At 29.4% G+C, this 24397-nt stretch overlaps 1 protein-coding gene across 2 annotated transcripts in view; it reads left to right on the top strand.

The window, feature by feature from the left end:
* Window positions 1-24397, top strand: part of LOC145293792 (protein ECT2-like) — a 120951-nt gene that overhangs the window by 81843 nt on the left and 14711 nt on the right. The window contains exons 14-23 of one of the 2 annotated variants that reach the window (XM_080140345.1): window positions 670-780; window positions 4646-4742; window positions 4899-4980; window positions 5309-5387; window positions 8921-9040; window positions 10013-10154; window positions 12663-12808; window positions 15326-15402; window positions 17466-17643; window positions 23710-23802. In XM_080140345.1, coding sequence (XP_079996471.1) covers window positions 670-780; window positions 4646-4742; window positions 4899-4980; window positions 5309-5387; window positions 8921-9040; window positions 10013-10154; window positions 12663-12808; window positions 15326-15402; window positions 17466-17643; window positions 23710-23802 — 1125 coding nt within the window. The remainder of the gene's footprint in view (window positions 1-669; window positions 781-4645; window positions 4743-4898; window positions 4981-5308; window positions 5388-8920; window positions 9041-10012; window positions 10155-12662; window positions 12809-15325; window positions 15403-17465; window positions 17644-23709; window positions 23803-24397) is intronic. The other variant, XM_080140346.1, reaches the window with a different exon arrangement.

Here is a 24397-nt window from a genome sequence, read left to right as displayed (position 1 = left end):
ATATAAAAAAACACACTTGTTATTTATAGAGGCGATGTGTGTGTGTGTGTGTGTGATGGTCTAGTTTAAACCAATGTCAACTGAAATGTGTCCTTTTGTTTGTTTTTTTCACATTGAAGTCAGTTGTGGTATGTATTTCCTACTTCACCCAAGATTTTTCTTATACATCTACCCAGACAATCTCAAATTTCTGTGGTGGAGGAAAAATGTATTTTGAAAAATATCTGCTTTGCTTCTGTCACATACCATCCTACATACTTCCTGTTTGCTATATCACTTCTTTGCCACATTTGGTAACACACTTTTCTCACATCAGTCATTATCATCATCTAAATTAAGTTGTCATTATTCTTACTTTCTCTACTTGTTCAGAGAGTAATTCACACAATCTTATTACACCTGTATTCTATCATTCTCATATAATTTTTTCATGCAACACATATCCTCAACCCTCACGAACCCGATTTCACTTCCATATATCATACTGCTTATACACCAACCTGATAGACTCTTCCCATGGTGGATAATAGTAATGCTCTGTTTACTCTACCCCTTTCTTACTCTGGCAGTCACATTAGCACCTAATAATAAGTAGAAAATGTTTTTAAATTTTCTCCCTCCCCCACCCAAGTAATTTTTTTTATTTTTGTTCTCCTGCTTTCTTTATAGGCTGACACTCTTGTGAAAACTTATCCACCTTTTGTTAATTATTTTGAAAAGTCAAAAGAATGCATTCTCGAATGTGAGAAAAGAAATCCTAGATTTCATGCCTTCCTCAAGGTAAGTCAGTTTTCTTTTTCTTTTTTATGATTATTCAAATTGATTTTCTTTCTCGAATCTATTGAAAACCTTGGTTTGCAGAGTAAGAAGAATAATTTATTAATAAAATTATGAAAAAACTTCAAGTATCTGTATTGTTTGGATTCTTCGGACTACTGTTCTCATCTTGAGTGTTATTTTCACAATGTTTTGATCAATGTAACCTCCGATCTTCTTCAGGTGTATCTGTGGAACTCGCAAATTTGGATGGAATTTCGAATGAAACTCTTTATTTACTTCACGAGAGTAGCATACTCTTGTTTTGTTAACCATGACTGGATAGAAGTCCGAAGTAATTCTCAAGAACTCGTGGTGCAGTGGTTAAAGTACTTTAAAAAATCAATTGTAAAAGTGACCTTCTGAAGGTTGAATGTTCAAGTCTCAGTGAGAGCAATCAAAAAATACTATTGAGAATTAGGACCTCTATTCAGTCATGACTAACGGAATGAGAGCATGCTGTCCCCTTAAAGTAAATAAAGGGTTCCGTTTGAAATTCTGTCCAAATTCCAGAGTTCAACAAGATACACCTGGAGAAAGTTGGAGGATACATCGACTGAAACGTTGTGAAAATGACACTTAAGATGACAACAGTAGTCCGATGAATCCAATAATACAAATAATCAATCCTCATCTCAAAAGTTCAGAAACATAACTTGAAGCATGTTTTTTTATGTTGATGTAAATTTAATGATTGCTTAAAATATTTGTTATTTGCTATTCAATTTATTGAAATTAAAAAATGCAACAAAATAAATTTTTTAAAATCTTATTAAAAATGTTAGGAAATTAAATCTACTAGAATTCATATTATTGAAATTGGGCATTTTAAGGTTTTGTTAATAGTTGAGCCAAAAAAGAATGCATTATTTTCTAACCTTTCAATATTTGAAACGAATTTGGAAGCATTTAAGCTGTTGAATTTAAGCTGTTGTTGTTTATTTCTGACTTGAAAATTGTTACCAGATCCTCATATAAGTGTAAATTTGGGAAGCTATTTACATTCAATGAATTTTAAATAATTATTAAAACAAACTTATGACAAAATAATAGTTTTATAACAGTTTGGAGTCAATAATTTAATAAACAAATGATACCATAAAAATTAAATTTAACATCCTGTTAAAAATATATATATACAAAAGACAAATACGGCGCGCGCATTTTTGTATGTCCAAGAAAGGCACCAGCCTTCTCGCGTGTAGGGGGGGTTACCATGTCTTAGAAGTGTTTATATACTGTCTAGATAATAATATCTACGATTTGCGAATGCACGTCGTGTCTAGATTTATTTTGATCGACTTTTATAAAATTTGCACTATTCTGTTGTGTCGCGTGTTTGTTGGGCTTTTTAATATAAATAAAGTGAAACTAATGACTGAAGGTGATTCCCCGGTCTTTCCGCCGGGGACGTCCAGAAAGCAAATCAGCTTTGATCAATGCGGTGAAAACAGTCATATCAGGCAATTGCTATTCATTTGGACTCGTTTTCCCCCACCATCTTGGGGAAATAAAACAAAAAAAAACTGCCTCACAGCCAAATTTAAGTGTGGGATTTCATTCCACGATCGTGTGATGTTTGACCTCATTAAATTTACACACCTGTTAGTTAACTTCTTAATGATTTAATTTCAAACATTATCATTGCCGCTGCCCTCGTAGTGTCGAGGTAAGTCATGCTTTTTTTCCGCCTTCGCCTCAAGGATTTGGGTTCAAACCTACTAAAACTATTTTTTTATTTTTACACTTCCAAATACCTGGGCAACGCCGGGCATCCCTGCTAAGAAATTTTAACATTGTTTTTTTTTTTTGTTTCCCCCCCCCCCATCACATTTGCTGTTTTTCTGATTTAATTATTTTTTTTGTTTTGTTTATAATATTTGAACACGGTTATTACTTTGCTTTGTTTTGATTACCCCCCCCCCTCCCACCTCTAAACACCCGAGCAACGCCAGGTATCCCCGCTAGTTATTTATAAAAGAAAGTTAAAAAAATGCAATTTTAGTTATTCATTTAAATATTAAAAACTGAAATAATTTAGCTAGACAACTTTAAGCCTTATTAAGTGTTGGAGTAAATAAAACCATGGATAAAAAATAAAAACAATACCCCCCTCCTTCCTTTTGTAATTAATAGCAATTTTTTTTTACTATGAGCTACATGAAAAAGCCTCTTTTATTAATCATCATAGCAAGTATTGGTTTGTGTTGTAAAAATCAAAAATTTTATTTTCAATCGATTTTATCTATTTTAATGTTAAATCCTGATCAATATTTTCTTTTCATTAGTCATAAATAAATGAACAGAAATAGTTTTTACCCATTCACTTCCATCTTCACTACTTGATGTCATGGATACCAGAAATAAAGATGCAATCTTTCTATATTCACATTTTCCTTGCCTTTTGATAAGTGACCAACCTACAATTGATTCTAGACAGAAGTGTAATAGGAAAGAAAGACATAATTGTTTGATGGTGTCATCATTTTATACTTGCCCTCCTGGTGTGTCAATTGGTTGGAATGCTGTAATTAAAGAGGTCCTGGATATAACCTTAAACTATATCTGATGGTGAGGCCCCAGCTTGTGGGCTTTGGGGAGTGTAAAGCCACCCTTTAATTGCCATTGCTCCCAGGTCCACTCTGACCCGGAGTGGTGGTATCTGTTAGGGTCCCAACTATGGGTTAAATAGAGACGGACTTAAAAAAACAAATATACTCTATTAAAAAATTGTTCTTCACAATCACTGGATTCAGCATTAAATAACCTGAAAAGGGTTGATATGCCGTAAACAAAACAACCAGCTTGTAATTAAAGAAGTTGTGAGTTTGAACTTCTCTCGAAGCATGATTATTTTGGAGCTTGTTTACCCTCTCCCCCTCCAACAATGAAAATCAAAACAAAAATAAAAAATCTGTATAATGTATCTACCCATGATGGAAACAATATCGTACACAAAGAATCACACTAATTTATTTTTGGGCCCCCCCCCCCCCAAACAAAGGAGAGATTGAACCTCCTTTCGTTTGTCTGCACTTTTCTCAATAACCACGCCTTGGATTTTAAAAAAATTTTGCACAAACATTAGTCATGGTGAAAGTAAATTTTTGCCTGAACAGATTGTCTGAGATAACTCTGGTTACCCCCGTAGGGGGCATTTTAGGGGTAAAATGGCCCCCAAATTATATATCGGTTCATTTGTTTGCACTTTTCTCAATAACCACACTTTGTAATTGTAAAAAAATTTGCATAAATATTAGTCATTGTGAAAGTAAATTTTTCCCTCATAGAGGGGAACCCTGTATGCTTGGTCTGTTAAATAAAATCATTTTTAAGGAAATTTTAGCTCTTCCAATTCCCCTGCTCCACGATGTTAAAATGTTTTTCTAAAATCTCGATTTGAGGTTATCTACTTGTTTCCTTCAAGATGGCATCACAAGATTGTTGCTCATAGTTTAGATTTTCTTATTTAAAAATAAAACTACTTAATCAATTTACATGCATTTTGGTGCATAATATTTTCTTTCTACTATGAATATATACATCACACAGATTTTCTTTTTATTTTGTTTAATATAGGAGAAATTTTGAACAACCACCTTTCATTTTATTATCTTTCAAATTATGAAATTAAGCAGGTTATCATACTTTTATTTTTTCTATAATCTACGTAATTAAAAAAAAATTAAAAGCTCAGGTGATGTTGAGTAACTCTGTTAGTTTAAAGTTAATTTTATTCTGATCATCAATACAAATTTGTGTGATCTATTTTTTTATTTCTTGTTATTAAAGCCTAGAATTAAAACTGATCTATTTTTTATTGATTTAGGTCTCTTTAAATAAACCTGAATGTGGTCGACAAAGTTTGGCTGAACTGATGATACGACCTGTTCAACGTCTTGGTAGTGTGATTTTACTTTTAAATGGTAAGTTAAAATATGTTAATTTTAATGTTTTTTTTTTTTTTAATTTTTGTCTTTTAAAGTTAGAATCTAAAGCATTTACATGATAACATTTGTTATTGTATCTGTAATGAAGTGCACATTTTCTTTTTAATCATAAATTTTATATTTAATCTGTAGAAATCTTGAAGAAGACGCCAAAAACCAACCCTGACTCCCTAAAACTTGAAGAGGCTGTGAAAGCATTAAAAGAAGTTCTTACGTAAGTTCTTTCAAGATAATTTTTAAATTGAAAGATATGAAAGCATTTTCTGTTTTTTCTGTCACTTTGAAGATTAAATGTATTCTATTCACTTAAATTTAGTCAATAATTTGGTTTCGTTTATCTGCTTGGATCTAGCTGTTTTAGTTTAAATCAACTTGATTTCTGAAAAGTGGTCATGATACTGTTATATACTAGCAGGACGACCCAATGTTGCCTGGAATTGAATAAGAAACTTTGTCCTCCTGCACTTGGCCATAGCACCATATTATTGTTTTGAAATAGTTTTGTTGTTTTGTATAACATTGTCTATTTCATATCTTTTCAGGTACATTAATGAGGACAAGAAGAAGACAGAAAACAGAGTTGAAATGTTTAATTTATTTAACGACATTGATTGTTGTCCAGTGAGTAAAAAAAAACACTTTCTATTTATAAAAAAAAAACATTTTCAACTATAACAGATTTTTTTTTTACTGTTACTGAGTAACTATATTCACTTTGGAACATTTGTTGCTTGAACGTAAAAACAGAAAACCAATACTAAATGTTGTTTAGTAATTTACCATATTTAGTTTAATGTCTGTTTTGAACTGCTTTTAGAAATATACTTTCAAACTTTCATTTATCTTTTTTCTATTAGTTCCATCTTTTGTGTTGGATTATTTTGAATACTGTTCTTATCTTGAGCATTATTCTCACAATGTAACGTGTATTTTATCAAACTCGGAAATCTTTCTGTTAAACTCAGGTAGAAGTCCATTGATCAACAACAAATTTGTGGTCTGAGTTTTTTTTTTTAGTTAGGATGAATCTGATGTGCTAAATCAAAAAATCACATTGTTTTTGTTCAGTCAGGTCAAGTTTTTGAGCTATGGCCGTATGTTGTTTTTCAGGTTTTTATTTATGCATGTGTGGAGCATTTTAGAAGTTTGTGGGGCTAAAATGCCATGTCAAACAATTGTTTTGATTGGAAATGATTATTTTAATGACCAGAAGTATTCAGATCTGATAGTTCTAGATGAGTGTATTGAAAAGGGATCAGTTTGAAGTCATAAAACGTTGAAATCTTTCAAAAATTGGTACGGCTCAGCATTACATGAAGAAGTATTGGCCTATGTGAGAGGAATTGGTGCCTTGCAAAGAAACGAGCTTCATCAACGCTCTTTTGATGGACAGACAAAATACTCTTCCCACCATTGCACATCAAGCTCGGCTTAAGCAGTTCACTAAGGCCCTGAACAAGGATGATAACTTGATTCACTTACTTGTGCCAGACTTTTCCAGGATTGACCATGGAGAAGTTAAAAGCTGCCATCCTTGATGGTCCTCACATTCGGCAGCTCATCAGAGAACCAGTATTCAAAAACTCAATGAATAAAGTGAAACTGAGTGGAAGGCATTTGTTCTGATAATGAAGAATTTTCTTGGCAAGAAACTGTGCAGAACTTGTCAACAACATGCTGACTACTTTCAGAAACCTGGACTGCAATATGAGCATCAAGACGTGCTACCTATTTTCACATATAGACTGGTTTCCTGACAACCTGGGTTCAATGAGTGACAAGTAGGGGGAGAGATTCCATCAGAACCTGAAAGAAATGGAGACAAGGTATCTCTGGGACACAGTCATGATAACTGACTATTGTTGGAATCTGAAGAATGACCTCCTTGCTGGTGAGCATCTCAAGAGTTTGAAGAAACAGAAGTTCAAGCCCTGAAGCTTGAACAATAGTGAAACAACATGCAATTTACATGTATTTACTTTTATCAATGCCCACCATTCAGTTTACAATAATTGATGTTTCTATTGGGTAATCAATATATGTTATCGGCAAACGTTTTTTTCTCTTAAAAACATTATATATGTTGACAAAAATGTAATCGATTTTGTCACAAGATCTGATTTTTTTTTTTTTTTTTCAAATCAATTTAGCACAAAAACCTGACCTGATGGAGAGAAATGGATCCCATCAGCAGTGCAAAAATACCCTAAATCAGTTTTGTTTCCAAGTGGAAATTTGAAGTTTATTCACAATTGTATTCTTACTATCACCCACGCTGAGGATTGAACCTTCAACCTACAGAAGAGTGTCACTTAGCAGTGAATTTTACTTAGTCTCTTAAATGTGTGTTCTTGCGTGCAAATTTCCAAATTCAACGATACACGTGAAGAAGATTTGAGGTTACATCAACCGAAACATTCAAATAACATTGAAGATGAGAACAGTAATCCAAATAATACAAAAAGTTCAGAAACAGAAGTTTATCCTTATTACTTATATTTTCTTTGCCTTTCTCCTATTAACGGTCACTTCTACTACAATTGTTCTACATCTACTAACCCAATATGACCATACCAACAAAGTCTCCTGTTCTGCGCACATTTGTATACTGTCCAGATTCAATTTTCTTCTGAGGTTCTAAGCCTCTTCGTATGACTCTCAATACACCTCCATCATATCATTTCTCACCATGCAACATATGTCCTCAATTATCACTGGCCAGATTTCACTTTCATACATCATCACAGTGTGTACGCATTCCTGATAGGTACTTACAATTGAGTATTTAAAAATGGGATGCTGCATTTATGAAAGTCTAATTATTTAGTATACAATAAATATAATTATGTATTGCTTTTTTTTTTTTTTTTTTTGCTTTACTATTTAGTTTAGATTCTTATATGAAAATAGATGGATAAATATATTAATGAATGTTTCTGAATTTTTGAGATGTGGATTGGTAATTTGTATTTTAATTATCAGCTACTACTCTTATCATCTTACCCTTGCAAAACCCATACAGAATTTCGAAATGAATTTTGTTATTTTTAATTATTATTTGTAGTCAGGATTGAACCATCAACCCCCAAAAGTCTGTTACTTTGAACTAATGGCTAATCAACGTCTTCAACCATTATGCGAAGATTCTCAAGTTCTAAAAGATTTACTTGGAGAAAGTTGAAGATTACATCAGGCAAAATTTTGTGAACAACCAAAATGTGTATAGTAGTCCAAATAAAATAGTTTACCAATAAATGTATATGACAATTCTAATAATACACGTGTTCAAAAAGTCTAGACATTAAGGAATAGTTCCAATTGGAGTGTGATGTATATTTTGTATAAAGCAAAGGTTGTGAATATAGAATAAAACTTAAAATAGATAATTTATTTAAACCTTTATATCTATACCATGTTAGAAAAGTACTTTCATCTGAGAGTATCCTATACCTCTACAAAGCCACCATTTATTTATGCATGGAGTATTGTTGTTAAATCTGGGTTGGTGCAGCTAACGTTAGTCTTTCATTCTTAGACAGAGCTTGAAAAAGAGTCTCAAATCTAATAAGTTCTGCACTATCGGCCAAGCTGCAACCTCTGTCCCATCACTGCAATGTTCTATCCTTGTGCATGTTTTACAAGTATTTTAATGGACTGTGCTCTAATGAACTCATAATACTTGTGCCCTCTCAACATCAACATGGCAAGCAGCAAAATCTTACCTCTTCACCACTGTTGAGGTCATTACATGCTGAAAAGCCTTCTACTCTAATAATTTCTCCCCTCACACTGGTAGACTCTAGAATTTCCTCTTTCCTACTTCCCCAACTGTACTAATATGTCGAAATTTAAATGTGATGTGAACAGACATCTTGCTACTTCTCACAATCCTCTCCATGATTCCAAATAGAAGCCCCTTATAACCAAGTCATAATACACCTTGTTTGGGGTAATAAAAAAAACAAAAAACAAAAAAACTTTGCCCCTCCCAAACCGGGAAGAGTTCTCAATTTCAATCTTAGATATTTGCCAGAATGAAGTTCCTTCTAGGACAAAACATCTTTCTTTTCATCTCACCAGAAAATGAAAACTACTCAATCATATTTGGATCTGATTTTCACACACCGTTGTCTTTCATATTTTTTTTTTTTCAGGCCAACTTGTTGTCTTCACATCGTACATTCCTCAAAAGAGTTGATGTGATTGAACTTATCAACTCTGTTAGTTTAAAAGGAGATCTTCTTTCTCTATTTCTGTTCAGTGATAACTTAGAGGTGAGTTTTCGGTTCTTGTCCTGAATTTCCCATGTTACAACAAAAAGCAAAGATAAAAAACTCTGTATAATGTACATACTAGGGATAAAACAAGAAAATCATATTCCAAAAAATCACATAAATTGATCAAGTAGATTTATTTTTAAATCAGAAAATCAAATTTTATGAATATAAGAGGAGAAACTGCAATGTCGGCCATTTTGAAAAAAATTTTTAAAATAAAAAGGCAGATAACTCATCAATAATTCATACTATATTGATGTTGTAACGCCTACGAATTCCCAATTTATTTGTAAAAATAAAACTACTTGATCAGTTTCTGTGAAATTTTTGAATATGATATTTTCATTTTGTCATAAATAGTTTCATTTTGTCATCATAAAGATTTTTCTTATCCTTTTGTTTTTTAATAGATGGGTAACTCTGGACAATAACAATTTTCTAATAATTTCCAATCTACTCAATATAGAATTCTTCGTATATTGCAAACTTTCGGTATCTTCCTTACATTTCCTGGGAATCTAATTCTTTCTTCCTTTATTTTATTTTTATTTTTTTGCCAAATTATTAAAGAATTATTACAATATTCTTTTGCCAAATTATTAAAGTTAAATATAATTATTACAATATTTTTTTTTTGCCAAATTATTAAAGTTAAATATAATTATTACAGTATTTTTTTGCCAAATTATTAAAGTTAAATATAATTATTACAATATTATTTTATCATTAAATTATTAAAGTTAAATATAATTATTACAATATTTTTTTTATCATTAAATTATTAATTGCACCAATTTTGTTAATATAATGTGTTTATCTTTATTTTTTAAAGCCTTCAATCTTTTTAATGCATAAATATTTACCAAGAATTTAAAAATTAGTTTTAATAACTTTCTATTTTACAATTTAAATGCAACCAAGATGTGATTCTTATGCATTTTGCAACTTTTCAATTGTAATTGATTTTAGATCTGTAAAAGAAGAACCAAGACTTTGAGTAGTTCCAGCAAGAGTCCTTCCAGCCACAAGACTCCTCAGAAGCCGTTCAAACACTTGGCTCTGTTACCACTGAACAGCATCAAAGCAGTTTTAGACTTGAATGAGACTCATGGTGAGGAATTCTTTTTTTGGTTTGGTTTTATTTTAGTTACAAATATCCACTTTATGAATTCTATCTACATAAAGATCTACACTCATTTATCTGTGATTTTCTGTTTTGAAAATAGAAAACGGTGATTCTTCTGTAGAATTTCCCCTATATTAAAAAACAAGAATAAAAAAATATAGATATTTCACACATATATGTGACTGAACAGAAATGTCATATTCCAAAAATAATGTAAATTTATCAAGTAGTTTTATACTTACTCATAAAATTTGATTTTTCATAGGTAAGCAAAAAGGGATAGTTTCACATCACGATCTTGAAGAAATAGTGGGAGATAACTCCACAATAATTAAAACTTCCAGATCAGCATTGTAATGCCTACAATTTCCTATTAATCACTTAAAATCGTTTAAAAGATGATTTTTTTTAATGAAAATAAAAGTACTTGATCAATTTATATGATTTTTGGAATATCATCTTTTCGTTCTGTCATTGGTACATACATCAAAAATATTTCTATATTTTTGGTTTTTGATATAGGGGAATTTTGGACATCCAATAAAACAATATATATTATTAAGGTGATAGGGTTGCACGAGTGAGATATTAACTTATAGTTGATCAAACATGATAGTTGAAGGGTTTTTAAATAATCATTTAGTGCAATTGGGAAGAGACACTATGCAAACGGCTGGAGTAGGTAGAGATTCTATTCTCGGTCACTTGGAATAAAGCTGATGAACAATGAAGTCTGAGGAATTTATCATGCAACCAAACTGACTGATGATGGTGAAAAGGTCATTATTTTGTTGGCTCTCTTGTTCTCGTTAACTGAATAGTAAATTAATGAGAATTGAGCCGTTTCTTTCATCTATTGCTTTGTTAATAACTTTGGAATGTTTCAGCACTTGAAGTTTGCTTTTCTGCAATCTTGGGTGGTTATTTCAATTAATGCACAGCTGAAAATAAAATAACAGGAAAACTATTTGATATGCTTATCTATCAATCAAAACTATTAATGTACACCAAAAAATGATGGAAAATTGAGTACAATTTTAGTAATAAACAAAATTTATTTCTTACTCATATTTTCACTGTGTCTTTAAGTCAGTCCATCATAGATTATCTCCCTTTTAATATGAAAATTCAATATTCTCCATCAGTATTCGTTAACTACGGATAATTAAATAATTTTATCTATTAAAATTCTATTTGATAATTTTCGAAATTTTTGGTGTAATAGTTTTACTTGATAAGTAAGTATATCAAATAGTTTTCTTATTTTGAATTGCCACATTTTACTTGTGTATTAATTGAAACAACCATCAAATACTGTTCTTGGTTATATTTAGTATACAATATTTAAAGGATTAGGATCTCATTTATTTTCTAATTTAGTGTTGACACTATTTTTAGACTTCAAACCATTTTGCTAATAAGAGGTATATAAAAAGAAGAAAAAAAAATAAATGAAAATCTATATCTATGTACCTGTGACAACAAAAAGAAAATATTGCATTCCAACAATCACATAAATTAAGTAGTCTCATTTTTAAAATAAGAAAATTAAATTTTATGAGTAGCTGAGAAGCATCTGTCTCATGGCGCCATTGTAAAATTCTAAGGAAATAAGGCAGGTGACCCAACATAATTCAAACTTGAGAGATTTTTTGTTGTAATACCTATGAATTTTTTATTAATTGCTTAAAAATTCTTTTCTTCATAAAAATAAAATAGTTTCATCAATTTACATGGTTTTTGGAAGACAAAATTTTCTTTCCATCATGTGTATGTACATCAGTTTTCTTTATTTTTGTTTTTTAATACGAGCACAGGAGAAAAAAAAATCTAAAGTATTTATGAGATTTATATTTTAACAATACGTAACAGATTGTATTTGTTTTTAATAAATTCCTTTATTGAATTACCTTTCCAAAATTGTAAATATTTTCTTAACAGAGAAAAGGTAAAAAGAGGGAAGGTGTAAAATAAGCTAAAAACAGTGAAATTAAAGACTTCTTGGCAACTCCAGGTAGATGAGATGACTCGTGAATTTATAAATTGAGAATGACTAATGCAAGAGCAATGAGTAATGAATCATATGAAAATTGTTTAATGATTGCATATTTTGAGATGAAAATAACCATAGCAGAATGTGTACTTTAAACTATTCTAAGTCTATTATGGATACCAGTAACTTTTATTTTTAACTTTGATGTTTTTGGTATAATTAGTTAATAAAATATAGTACAAAATCTCTAGAAATCTTTTAAATGACAAATTGGCGTTACAAATATTTTCGCATTTAAAATGTCTTTGTTACATGTACATTTTGCACTCATGTTTCTCTCTTGTGCCATCCACTTCTACTATTACAAAAGCTTTCCAAATCTTGTATTATAGATTCATGTTTTCATGAATTTTATATTTTATCCTGGTCGTATCTTGCAAGGTCTTAATAATTACTTTAAAAATGTCTTCCTATTTAAACTCTTTCTTCTGATATTTCAGTCTGTCAAAATGCATTTGGTCTAAGCTGCAACAATGGTGACAAGAATGCTTGGTATGCTTTCAAAATTGATGGTGATGCATCCAAGAAAGAGTTCCAAACATTATTGTGTCGAACAATAGCAGACACTTTGTGTCGCACAGATTATGTAAGTTTTGAGTTTCAAATTTTGTCTTTTATGTCGGAAAAGTAAAATGATTCATGGTCATGTTTAGTTCTACAAATGAGGAAGAAGTTATTGTCTGATATTTTTATTTATTTTGCATTAATTTCAATATTTACGAATATTCTTCAAGATATTCTGACTGATGCTTTCATCTATGTACTAGACCAAGTGTCAACCTTTTGACTTTCATAGATCAGTAAATGTATAATTTTAAGTTTGGCAAACCACTAATATGAATTGAGAAAAAAGAAATGGGAAAAACGTTTATTAATAATCAAGTACAGCAATTACTAATCGGAAATATGAATTTCTGGCACTTGTACAGTTTAGTCAAGACATTAAAAAATGAAAATATCAAAAAAAAGTTATATTGTACGTATCTGTTTTGGACTGAAGATCTCCGAAAAAAAATTTCATTTAATTTGATCAAGTAGGGTTTTTTTTTTTTATTTTTTTACAGCGGAAAAACACGTTCTTATGAGAGCGTGCTGAAGTCAGCCATTGTGAAATTTGCTGAATAACATGCCACGGAGAGATAACTCCATGTAAAGTGTTGACACTCCCTCCCCATCTTTAATTCTAGCTTTTCTTCCTAAAAATCGAACCTTTTGTTCGGTATCATAACAGATTGTTTTTTCGCTGTAAAAAATAAACTACTTGATGAAATTAAGTGAAATTTTTTTTTGGAGAATTTCGTTTCATAATGGATACGTGCAATATAACCTTTTTTTTCAATATTTTCATTTTTTAATGTCTTGACTAAACTGTACAAGTACCGAATTTCTAAATTAAAGTAATTATTTATCGTACTTGACATTTGAATTATATAGATCTTAAGCACCGCTAAGTAAACACAGATCAAAAGGACAATTTCTTTTTCAGTAACATTGGGTTTTTGATGCACTTTTGTAATTTTTAGATTCAGATTTTTATTAAAAAAAAAAAGGTTTACTATTGATAAAAAGGGCTTTATTTACCAAGTTATAATGTGCTAATAACAAAACCTGCTTCTAAATAAAACTATGTATTGAATATGCATATTTTTAACTTTGCCATTGAACTTGTCAGTAGATGGAGACAGATAATACACAAAACTTTTTTATTTTTAAATTTTGGGGAGCTACATTAAAATCTGACCCTAGAAATTTATTTAAAAAATACCTTTTTAATTAAAAATTGGTCATGTTTTTAATAGTGAAAATCCAGCTTCCTAAAAAGGGTCCCTCTAGATAGGAATGAAAATTAAAATTATCTAGATCTAAAAGGATTTCTCCTTCGCTGACCGAGAAGAGGAAAGATAAAGTTTAGTATCAGAACTGATATTACACATTGCTCCTAGTCAAAATATCAAGGAGAGCTGTGAAAAGGATATTTTATGTGTGCCTTTTTAATACAATTGAATATTTAGGATTTTGTAAAATTTTAACTTTAGCAATGATAAATTAATATTTAAAATTTTTTACAAATGTTTTCTAAATAAAATTATTTTTAAGATTCCATTTTTTTTATGCTTATAAATAAGTATCTAATATACTTTTTTTTTTCTTGAAATAAATTTTTCCCTACATTAAAAACCTTGTGTCTAATTTTATCCTTATGAGGAGGAAAATAAAGAGCAAAAGTTAAAAAATTTTTTTTTAATCAAATCAAGGCGAACAAGACTAGATTATCTCGATCAAGCTGAAAATTTGTTTTGGATTAATTTGTATTTCTCTGAAAAGTTTTTTTTTTTTTTTTTAAATCTAAATTTTTGCCTGATATTGTTATGAAATATTATTTGATTATCATCTTTGCAAATACAAATATTTGCTGTGTTATTTATAGATGAAAGCTTATATATATATATATATATATATATATATATATATATATATATATATATTCCTGTTAACTTGCAAACCTGCAGTTCCCATTGCAACATCAAAGTTTGCCATTTGGTATCAATAATGATAATAAATATACTTAGCTTAACACTTTACTACAGTTTCAATTTATGTCAGTTGGAAATGCTCCTGATGATTTGTGATACCATAAAACTGCAGTAAAGTGTTAGGTTAAATACATTGCCATTTATTATGCATATAGTTCTATTTAATGATATTGAGCCTTTTACTTGTCCACAATTTGCTCTCAGTTTCTGTTCTGAATTTAAAAAGAAAATAATCTACCTTTCAAATTTTATATTTCAGGGTTCTTATTTACTTAACCTCCACACAAGGGGAGGGTTATTTGGGTTGGGACAAAAGTAAAAATTGTCTCAGTCTAGAAGAATTTCTCCTTCACTAACAAAGGATAGAAATATAGTATTAGAACAGATACTACATTTTGCTCCTTGCCAAAAAGTCAAAGGAAAATAAGATATATCTTTGCTTTCAATATAAATATTCTAAATAATACAAGTTCTGCCTCCAAATCGTTTCCATTGAACGCTGTATATTATTAGCCTGAAAAACAATCCAACTTATTTGAGTATAAAAATGTTTGATTTTGTTTTAACAGGAAAAGTTTCTTGTAACTGAGGATGGTGAAACGTTGAATGCTGACACCCGAGACTTGACTTTAAGTAGAGCACATCGGTAAGTATGTATCACGTTCTTGCACTGCCAAGGGAGATAATTATTTTTTTAAAGTTATCTCCCTTGCTAAAATGCTTAAGAAACTGCTAGTTTTTGTGATATTTTTCTCTTAAATGTTTAATTATATTATCAGTTCATATAGATTAATGGAATAATTTTTCTGAATAGTTATATTGACTGTTTCATATCAATTGAATTAATGTTAAAAATGATTTCATTTTAAAAGCATTTTAAGATTGTTTTTTTTCCACTTGCTTAAAAAACTTATTAAATATCAAAGAATGGCTTTAATATTATTTACCCTTAGAGAGAATATTCATTGTTAATTTGAAAAGCTGACAAAATGATCAAATTAAAAATAATTTCCAGTAGAAATATTGATAAGGAATTCTTTTTTTCTAAATTTAAGTTTTTTTCAGTAGCCTTCTCATATTAGTGTGTGCACATAGGTAAATACATTTTAAGTGAATAAGTGGTAGTAGGCCGGCTCAAACCCATAACGTGAAGGAGCAAAAGAAGATAAAAAAAACCTAACGTCTTAGCTGATGTGTCCATCACGAAACCAGAATTATGAGCATTAGAATTAATCAAAAAGAGACAATGACGTGAAAATGTTGATGAAAAAGCGACTCTTCCTTGTAGAAAGCTGTCCAGTTGAGAGTGAAGGAATTAATGATTTTGGACAATTTTTCGATATTTATCATCAGAGAGACCACGGTTTAAGACTATACCGGTTTTGTCACCGTCCAACGCGTCTGTTGAAAGTTTTTAGCAGGCATACAAATGCGCGTGTGCAAAAACACACACACACACATTTTGCCTTTTATATAATGGATTTCAGATAATTTCATAGTTAAAAAAAAAAATCAAATTTTAGAATTTTTTTTTCTTTTGTAAACAAAAAGGTAACATTATTTGATTAATTTCTACATGAATAAAATTGTTGCTGTTTGTGTTTCTTGTCTCTATGTGACTTGTTCTTTTTATTTACTATTAATTGAATAAAAAGTACAATAGCATAAAATGAAACAAACCTTTAAAAGTTCTATTTAAAAAATAGTTACATACAAAAATTATATCTAACATAATGTATTTCAGTTTTTTTGTAAACAAGTCAGCCATTTTTATCTTTAATAGTTCAAACAAAGGGAATTAGTTTATAACTCATGGGAAAAAAAATTCATAACATTTAAAAACTGTTGATTAAAAAGTCATCTGAACCAATATTGACAAAAATGTTAGCGAATCTTCATGTATTGAAAGTTTTAGAAGGTATTTACATCTAATAGTTTTAGAAATAAAAATTAAAACATTACATTAACACAATTAGTTATGGTTTTATAATAATTTGATTCATTTACTAATTTGATTAATTTGATATTGCATTAATATATAATAATCATATAAAATATTTAATTTAATATTGTAACTTTTAAAATATTAAAAAAACAAAACAAAATGTAATACTTTGGTAACAAAATTAAAAAAAAGCATAACTAAAAAAGAAAAAGTTAAACAAAAATGAAAGCAAAGTCTCCAAAACACATTGGGTAAGTACACTAAGTTAAAACTCTAACATTTTAATTTCAGTTAAAAAAAAAAAAAAAATCAAAAACATGAATTCTGTCCAGCATAAATTTTGTCTATTTTCCTATGAATTGACATGGTACAACTTTTCACTGGGTTGATTCTGGTTTTGGCATTACTTTCCTAATTCTTTCTAGAATTACACACTTATAGGTGAGACCACATGAAAGTTGCTAACATCTATACTGAAAGTGGTGCTATGTAATGGACTGGATTTGAACTTTGCATACTGAAATTGTCAGTGCATGTTGGTAACCACTTCACCATGACCACCTCCCTCTTTGATATTTCGTTGTCTTCTAGTCTACGTTCACATCTTGTTAGTTTTTCCATGTGCTAATAGTTTTTGTAGATGCACAAGATTATCAATTAGATTTATCTACAAATTGCTGAATTTTATAAAAACTATTAACAGCAAGGAACTACAACTTCAATGATTAATACAAATTTCTTATGTTTTTCTTTTCTTTGAACAGAATTCGCAAAAAAGTTGGACGAGCTTTCTCATTTAACAAGACGCCCCAACTAAAGCGAGCTGTATCTAGTGTGACTAACAATTTGAGTCCATTCCACAAAGCATATCATCAATCGACCACATCGATTTTTGAACATCCTTTTACAGGACGAAGATTGGCCAGTGCTTTGGATCTTAGCGTAAGTTGACCAAATTTTTGGTGCCATTTCTTTTCCAATCTGATTAATAATTGCCATTTTTCCATGTTTAATGTTCACTTAAAGATGATTTCATTATAGAATAAACAAAAAGTAGAATGGAGAATATTATTAGGTTGTTACAATTTCGATTCTATAGGATGCCCCCTTCATGCAAAGAAAATGTCACCCATAGAATCTTTTTTGTAACAGTAGAAATAAACTTCAAACTATTCTTAACTTGCCCACCAGATTTCATAAATTCATGGCTGACATTTTTATTGAAGTCACATTGTATTTTATAGTAAACATTTAATCTATTTTGAATATATAAAAAAAGTCTGTTTTGCTAAATTTATTAAGTAATTATCAGACATTATTTGTTGACTGTTTTCATTTTATGCAACAATGTTTTTGGTGGATTTGATATTTAAAAAAGTTATTCACTTAATAGAATAATTTGGAAAGGAGAAGATGATGTTAATTCTCATCAAGTATTTTGTTTTATTAATCTTATTAAATATTTATTAGTTTGTAAAAATATTATTAGTCTCTAAAAATAACATTCCAGGGAGACAACTTGTGCCAATAACTAATTAAAATGGTTCACACTGTATTTCTTAAAATGATAAATCAATGCGCATGTAGTTGCTGCATTCTGAATATGTCAGCTTTAGTTTTATGTCATGATGATTTGCTCATATGAATTTCATGTATCATTTGTATGATTATAAATTGTATGCCAGTTAAAATTTCATATTCCAAAAATGCATGTGGAATGCAGAATTCGCAATCTATATACAACTAAAACTGGATGACCCGTGTCCCACGTATTGAGTTTAAATATATTTGGTCCACTTAAAAGTAGTCTGGTCTCTTCATCACAATATTGTGTGTCATATGCTAAATATGTTGTATTTTGTTCAGTTTTTCTTTTTTGGTTGTTGTTTGTCTTGCAAGTTTATCATGCAAGACCTACCACTGCGTTATTCTTATATTCTTCTAATTGATTTGGAATTTTAACTACTCATAAGTGGCCACTCTGTAAAGAAAAATATTCTTTTTAGAATATATTCTTTCAGAATTAAGAGAAAGCTGTTAAAATATTCAAATCTTTTTACTAAAACTCAGTGGATTGTGCTATCATGTAATTTTGTTTATCTTATTTGCTTCTACCTTTCACAATGGCTGACATCATCCATCAAAACTGAAGGGAATAACTATGCATAGTGGATGATGTCATTGATCAAATCAGAGAGGTTGGGAGAGATCCTTTATTATTGTTTGATCTAGATGATGTGTGACAAAGTATAAACTAAACTCATGATTCTTTAACTTTCCAATAACATGTTCCTATTTCAATTTAGACATGTTCTAATTTTCAATTTGGATGTTTTACAAAAATATTTATAATGAAAGAAATGAATAAAAAAATAGAAAAAGAAAACTTGTAAATCTTTGAACTCGATTCAAGTCTATACATTAATTCATGGCCATGATAAAAAATATGAGTAATGAGTTATAAATTATACAATGGTAGCTTTTTGTTGTCCAAATTGTGAAGGTCATTTTGGAAATAAACTGATTTGAATACTGATTTTAACCACTCTGAACTTTTTTAAATATTTTAAAAATAATTTAAAAAAAAAATATTTTTAAAAATATCTAATCACAAGTCACCCACAACAGTTGTCTTTAATCACTTTCTGCTTAACTGTCAAAGATAATAGAAGAGAAATTATTAGAAAACTATTTTGTCATTTATTCTATAATTGTCAAATAACCATACAAAATAAGTTTGTTTTATATTTTTTCAAATTTTAATCAGTTCAATGAGTTTGGGATTAAAAGATGTCTGACTTTCTCTTAATGTAAGAATCCATTTGATTTTGCAAATTGTAGACAAAATTTGAATTAAAGAATATATACTTTTTCTGATCTTTCAGTTATTTTTTTTCTTAGTTTACCTATTCATCTTATAATCCATGTTGGTATAGTTTGTATTGGCAGTAAAGACGTTGAAGGAGGTTGCTTCTACAAGTGTAACGCTGATTTTATTGTATCCTTGATTTGAGGGTCTTGCCAGATTCTGTTTTTATGGGATCATTTCATGAACGTACCCATAATCCACTAATATATGCTTACCATGTCTTTAAGCCATCAGGGATTGCTGAAACTTAAACATCAAATATAATTGAATAAATCAAATGAATTAATAAATGGCTGCCATTTGAATTTATCTGAAGCCATAACTAGACCTAACATGAACTAAAATAGATGTGTAATCTACAGGTGCAGTCATCTGTTGGTTGATTATTATATTAATCTGGCGGCAGCAAGGTTATCAAGTTTCCTCTTGTGATTTCGTCCAAAGTAAAGGAGGTGCTAAATTGATGTGCGTTTTTTGTTTTTAAAATGAAAAATGTAACTAAATAGTTGATTTTTTTTTAGTTTATTAGAAAAAAGATTAATAGTGCAAAGGAGTTAAGTCAGATATGGTTCAGTGAAACCAACATATAATCACCTCTTTCATAAAGTCTATTCACTGAATATTTACAATTAACCATAGACAATATGAAATCTTTGAATTTTAGTCAGACTGACATTTTCTTTTCTGCTTAACATTAACATTGCATGTGATTGTTTCTTTGTTTTTTTCTTTTTCAGTTTGCGCATGAATCTGTGTTTTCAATTCCTTGAATTTTCTTTCTTCTTAAACTTCTCTGTCTCCTCTTTATAGAAAATAGTTTTTAAAATATATAAATGTTTGCATCTCTCCCTAGTTAAAAAACTTAAATGTAAAAAGTTATTTAAATTCTGTTCGTTTATATCAAATTGAAAGAAAATGCCAATCTAAAAAATATTTTTGTTAATTATGTCACTTATTTATTTTTTTAAACAAGCTCTTGTTCCAAAAGCATAAAAAATAAAATGAAACATTTTTATGAATTCTATATTTAAATTCTCATTTTATGTCTTCTAAAACTAAACATAACATTAAAATGATTTAATAAATTTGATTGTAATTTGATTTATGTTTGGGAAAAAGTTTGTAAATTTGTTTTACACAAGCCGTTACTTTTTATTGTAAAATAAGTTTAAATATCATGCTGTACAATCACAGCAATCTAATTGATGCAGACTTTCTAAAATAAAATTTAAAAAAAAAAAAAACTCACACAAACTTAAATTTTACTTACAGGTGGTAAGTAGAACTGGATAATGTATAGTACATTATTTTTAATTGTGATATGAACGATGGTTGTGGTGGTAAATTGAATATTTACTGAACTATTAAGTTTGACTCCAGTCAGTTCTATCAGTTTCACTTTTAGCAATTTGGCAATTTCTTGTAAGTACTTGATCATAGAAAGAATCATCAAAACTAATGCTGACAGCAATTAAACTGATCAAGAAATTATGTATGATGTGGATTCATGCAAATTTATTATTTTTTTTTTTTACTGTGAATAAAAGAATCTAATTGGATGAAAATATTTATTCAGAATTTAGATTAAAAATGAACATTTTTTTTTTTTTTTTTTTAGTATTCATACTGAAACTTAAAAATCCATTGATTTAAATTGTTGTAGACTAAAAAATGTTTTCTTTCAAAGTGATTAAAATTTTCTAATTCACAACATTATCTATCAAAACATCTTGCAATGCTTTCGAATAACTTGCTTTACAAAAGATTCAAGAATGCCACCATAGTAAAAAAAAAAAGAAAACTATTCTTTTGAGTTAGTTTCTTGGAATTACATTGAACAATTTATTATACAAATAAAAATCTGTTATGAAGGCTTATCTGCACTAAGCTGGTCAATATCAAAAGAAATGTTTTTAAATGCCTTGATGGCCAGAAAGATCATTTGCCTTTAAAAGCTCGGAACATTTTTGAAAAACTTTTTTGTTCTGCATACTCTTTTATGGACGATGAGGGGGCTTGTTGAATTGAGTCACCTTTTTGCAATTGTTGATTATTCGTTGAAATATTTTACTTGCTTCTTCACAAACAATTCACCTGCTCCAATCACATCATTTCACATCAGTTAATTGCGAAAATCACTTGCACACATATTTGATGTGCCTCTTTTTTGTTTGTTTTTAATTTTGATACAACACCGTTGATTGCTTTTAAATTTTATTTTATAAGTTTTTATTGCTAGATATTTTTCTACATCTCATGTGGTGAAATGTAATTGAGGACACTTTACAGATACATGTCATTTTTTTTTTTTAAGATTATGGGAACATGCAGTAGATGCAAAACGTCAAGAAGTCACAAAAGTAAACACAAGTTAGGATACAGAAATTAAGATTTATTTACAGGAAGAATATATACATAGAAATAACAGATAAAATATACTCAAATATGGGAAGGGTAAATAATAGCCATCAGAAAATACACAAAACATGTAATCAGAATAAAAACAAGATGAAACTCAAAATAGTTGAAAAGAAAAAGGTGCAAACAATGTTTTCAATAATTCTTTAAGAAAAACAAAACAAGAAAACTAATTTCAATAATTCTTAATTATAATAAGACTATAAAACAAACTTTTCAATGATTATTAAATAAAAAAATGAATAAGAAAAACGTAATAAAAAAGAATACATATACACGGGAGATATAGGCGTGAGAGAAAAAGTGAAGGAACTGATTTGCCTTGTACTGTTTCCAGTAACAAAGACACCAGAAGTCGGAAAGTACATTAGCTGACTATTTCCCATTTTTAATAGATTTTCTGTTCCTTTGTTTATTCAAGATGCAGCTTTTTGGGAAACAGTCAGTTTGTGCCACATTGTAAATATGCAAATGATTAGCAGACACCAAATAAATTAAAGTTGAATTAACTGAAATAAAATTGTAATTTTTAAAACTTAGAAAATCTAATCAGAATAATTAATCACTAGCATAAGGATTTTGAAAATTCGTTAGTTTTATTTAATTTTTTTTTTTAATTCAATAAATATTTGATAATAAATAATTCAAAGTTATATCTAAACATGATGCAAGATTTTGTCTAGCTATTTTAATACAGAGATATGTAAAAAAAAGAAAAACAAACCTATGGCTAATATAAGCAGTAAAAGTTGCAGTGAAAAAGTGCATAGACAAATTGGTGATTGCTGAAGGATTTGTGTTTTTCTCTCCCTCGTTCCCTGCTATATATATATATATATATATATATATATATATGTATATGTATATATATAAATAAAATGTTGCAGGAAATCTGAACTGTTTTCGTTTCAGTTTTCTGTTTTTAAATCACTAAACAAAAACCCCAAGCATTTCTGAACAGTTCTCCCTCTTCAAATACAATGCCGTGCTGCACATCACATAAACATTAAAAACTAAATGGCCTGATAAGAAATCAAAAACAAATTACATACGACATGGATGCTCAACATGGAAAAATTAAAATGGATTCCGGCAACTCCAACTCTTATATTTAAAGCCTCTGTGCAGATGTTTGATTTGTCTAACAATGCGATTAAACACATTTCATGGTATTCCCTCATTCGATGATTCAACTCTTAAGAACCAAATTGATATAAAAGCTTTTTCTATTGCATCTTAATTTCCTTTATTTTCGTTAAAAGTTCTGCATAAAGACTGATTTGTAAATCCTCTCCAACCGATTTTGATTGGGTTGTAAATTACATTCAGAAACTAAATTTGATGCCAGTCTATTGTACAATGATATAAATGTTTAGTTTTATGCTAATTATTTACACGTTGTACAGAATACATTTCTGGTGTTAATGTTGACAGAAGTTTCAAATAATATTTTACATTTTATTATTTTTGATGGAGATAACTTTCACTGATGTGTATGATCTTGAAATGCAACATTTCATTTTGTTTCTTTGTGAAAAATTTATTCTGCATGAGTTTATATATTTTTGTATGGTTGTATTTTATCTGCGCTGCGTTTGATGTTATAGCAAGAATATACAGTGGCCAACTGTATGTCCCCCCCCCCTCCAAAAAAATAAAAAACAAAAAGAAAACAAGGATCGTTGTATTTGCAAGTGTTCTTGATTTATTTTTTACTTAAGGATATCAACTCACCTCTGAGCAACATCACGGAGCAGACTCATTCTCTGGGTAATGATAGTGACACTATAAGCCTGGATGATTATACCACGACGGTGAGTCTCTATTGCCTCCAGCTCTTGTTTTTCAATGGAGTCTCTTATGGTGATGATGTTTTTTTTTTTAACACCCTTTTCTATTATTTGTCTATTTCACTAATACGGACTGATTTCTTTCATTTTCTTCTTTGCTCACTTCTTTCTAACTCAGCTTGTGGGATTTTTTATCGTCTGCTGATTTCTAACAATACTATAAAATTGAGTTAGTGCAGAGAAATTTTAATTTTTTTTTTTTTTTTTTACGCATGAAGGCATAGGTTTGGAGTCAACAACAACAACAAAAATTTCTGATGATAATGTATCATGAAACAACATCTGATTAAATATCATGTATGTGATACACATAAGCATGATTTGTAAAATAAAAATTATAAAAATGAATAATTCATTTTAATAATTTTGTGTGAGTTTGCTGGATAACGTTGTTCTAGTGAGTATAAAATCCTACTTGTGAGACATCGGCTTGGGTTCTTAGTTGGATTACATCCTTTGTTGTGAAGGAATATATATTCCACAGTTGGATTTTGCCAAGGTTGGCTTGATATGTGTTTGTCAGACTTTTTTTTATGTGGCTCAGATGGCTGGATACTCA

This window comes from Euprymna scolopes, chromosome 15 (genome assembly GCF_053919585.1).
Source record: "Euprymna scolopes isolate OS-2025 chromosome 15, ASM5391958v1, whole genome shotgun sequence".
Lineage (NCBI taxonomy): Eukaryota > Metazoa > Mollusca > Cephalopoda > Sepiida > Sepiolidae > Euprymna > Euprymna scolopes.
The sequence above is the reverse complement of the archived record's forward strand: the minus strand, read 5'-3'. Positions and strand labels throughout refer to the sequence as shown.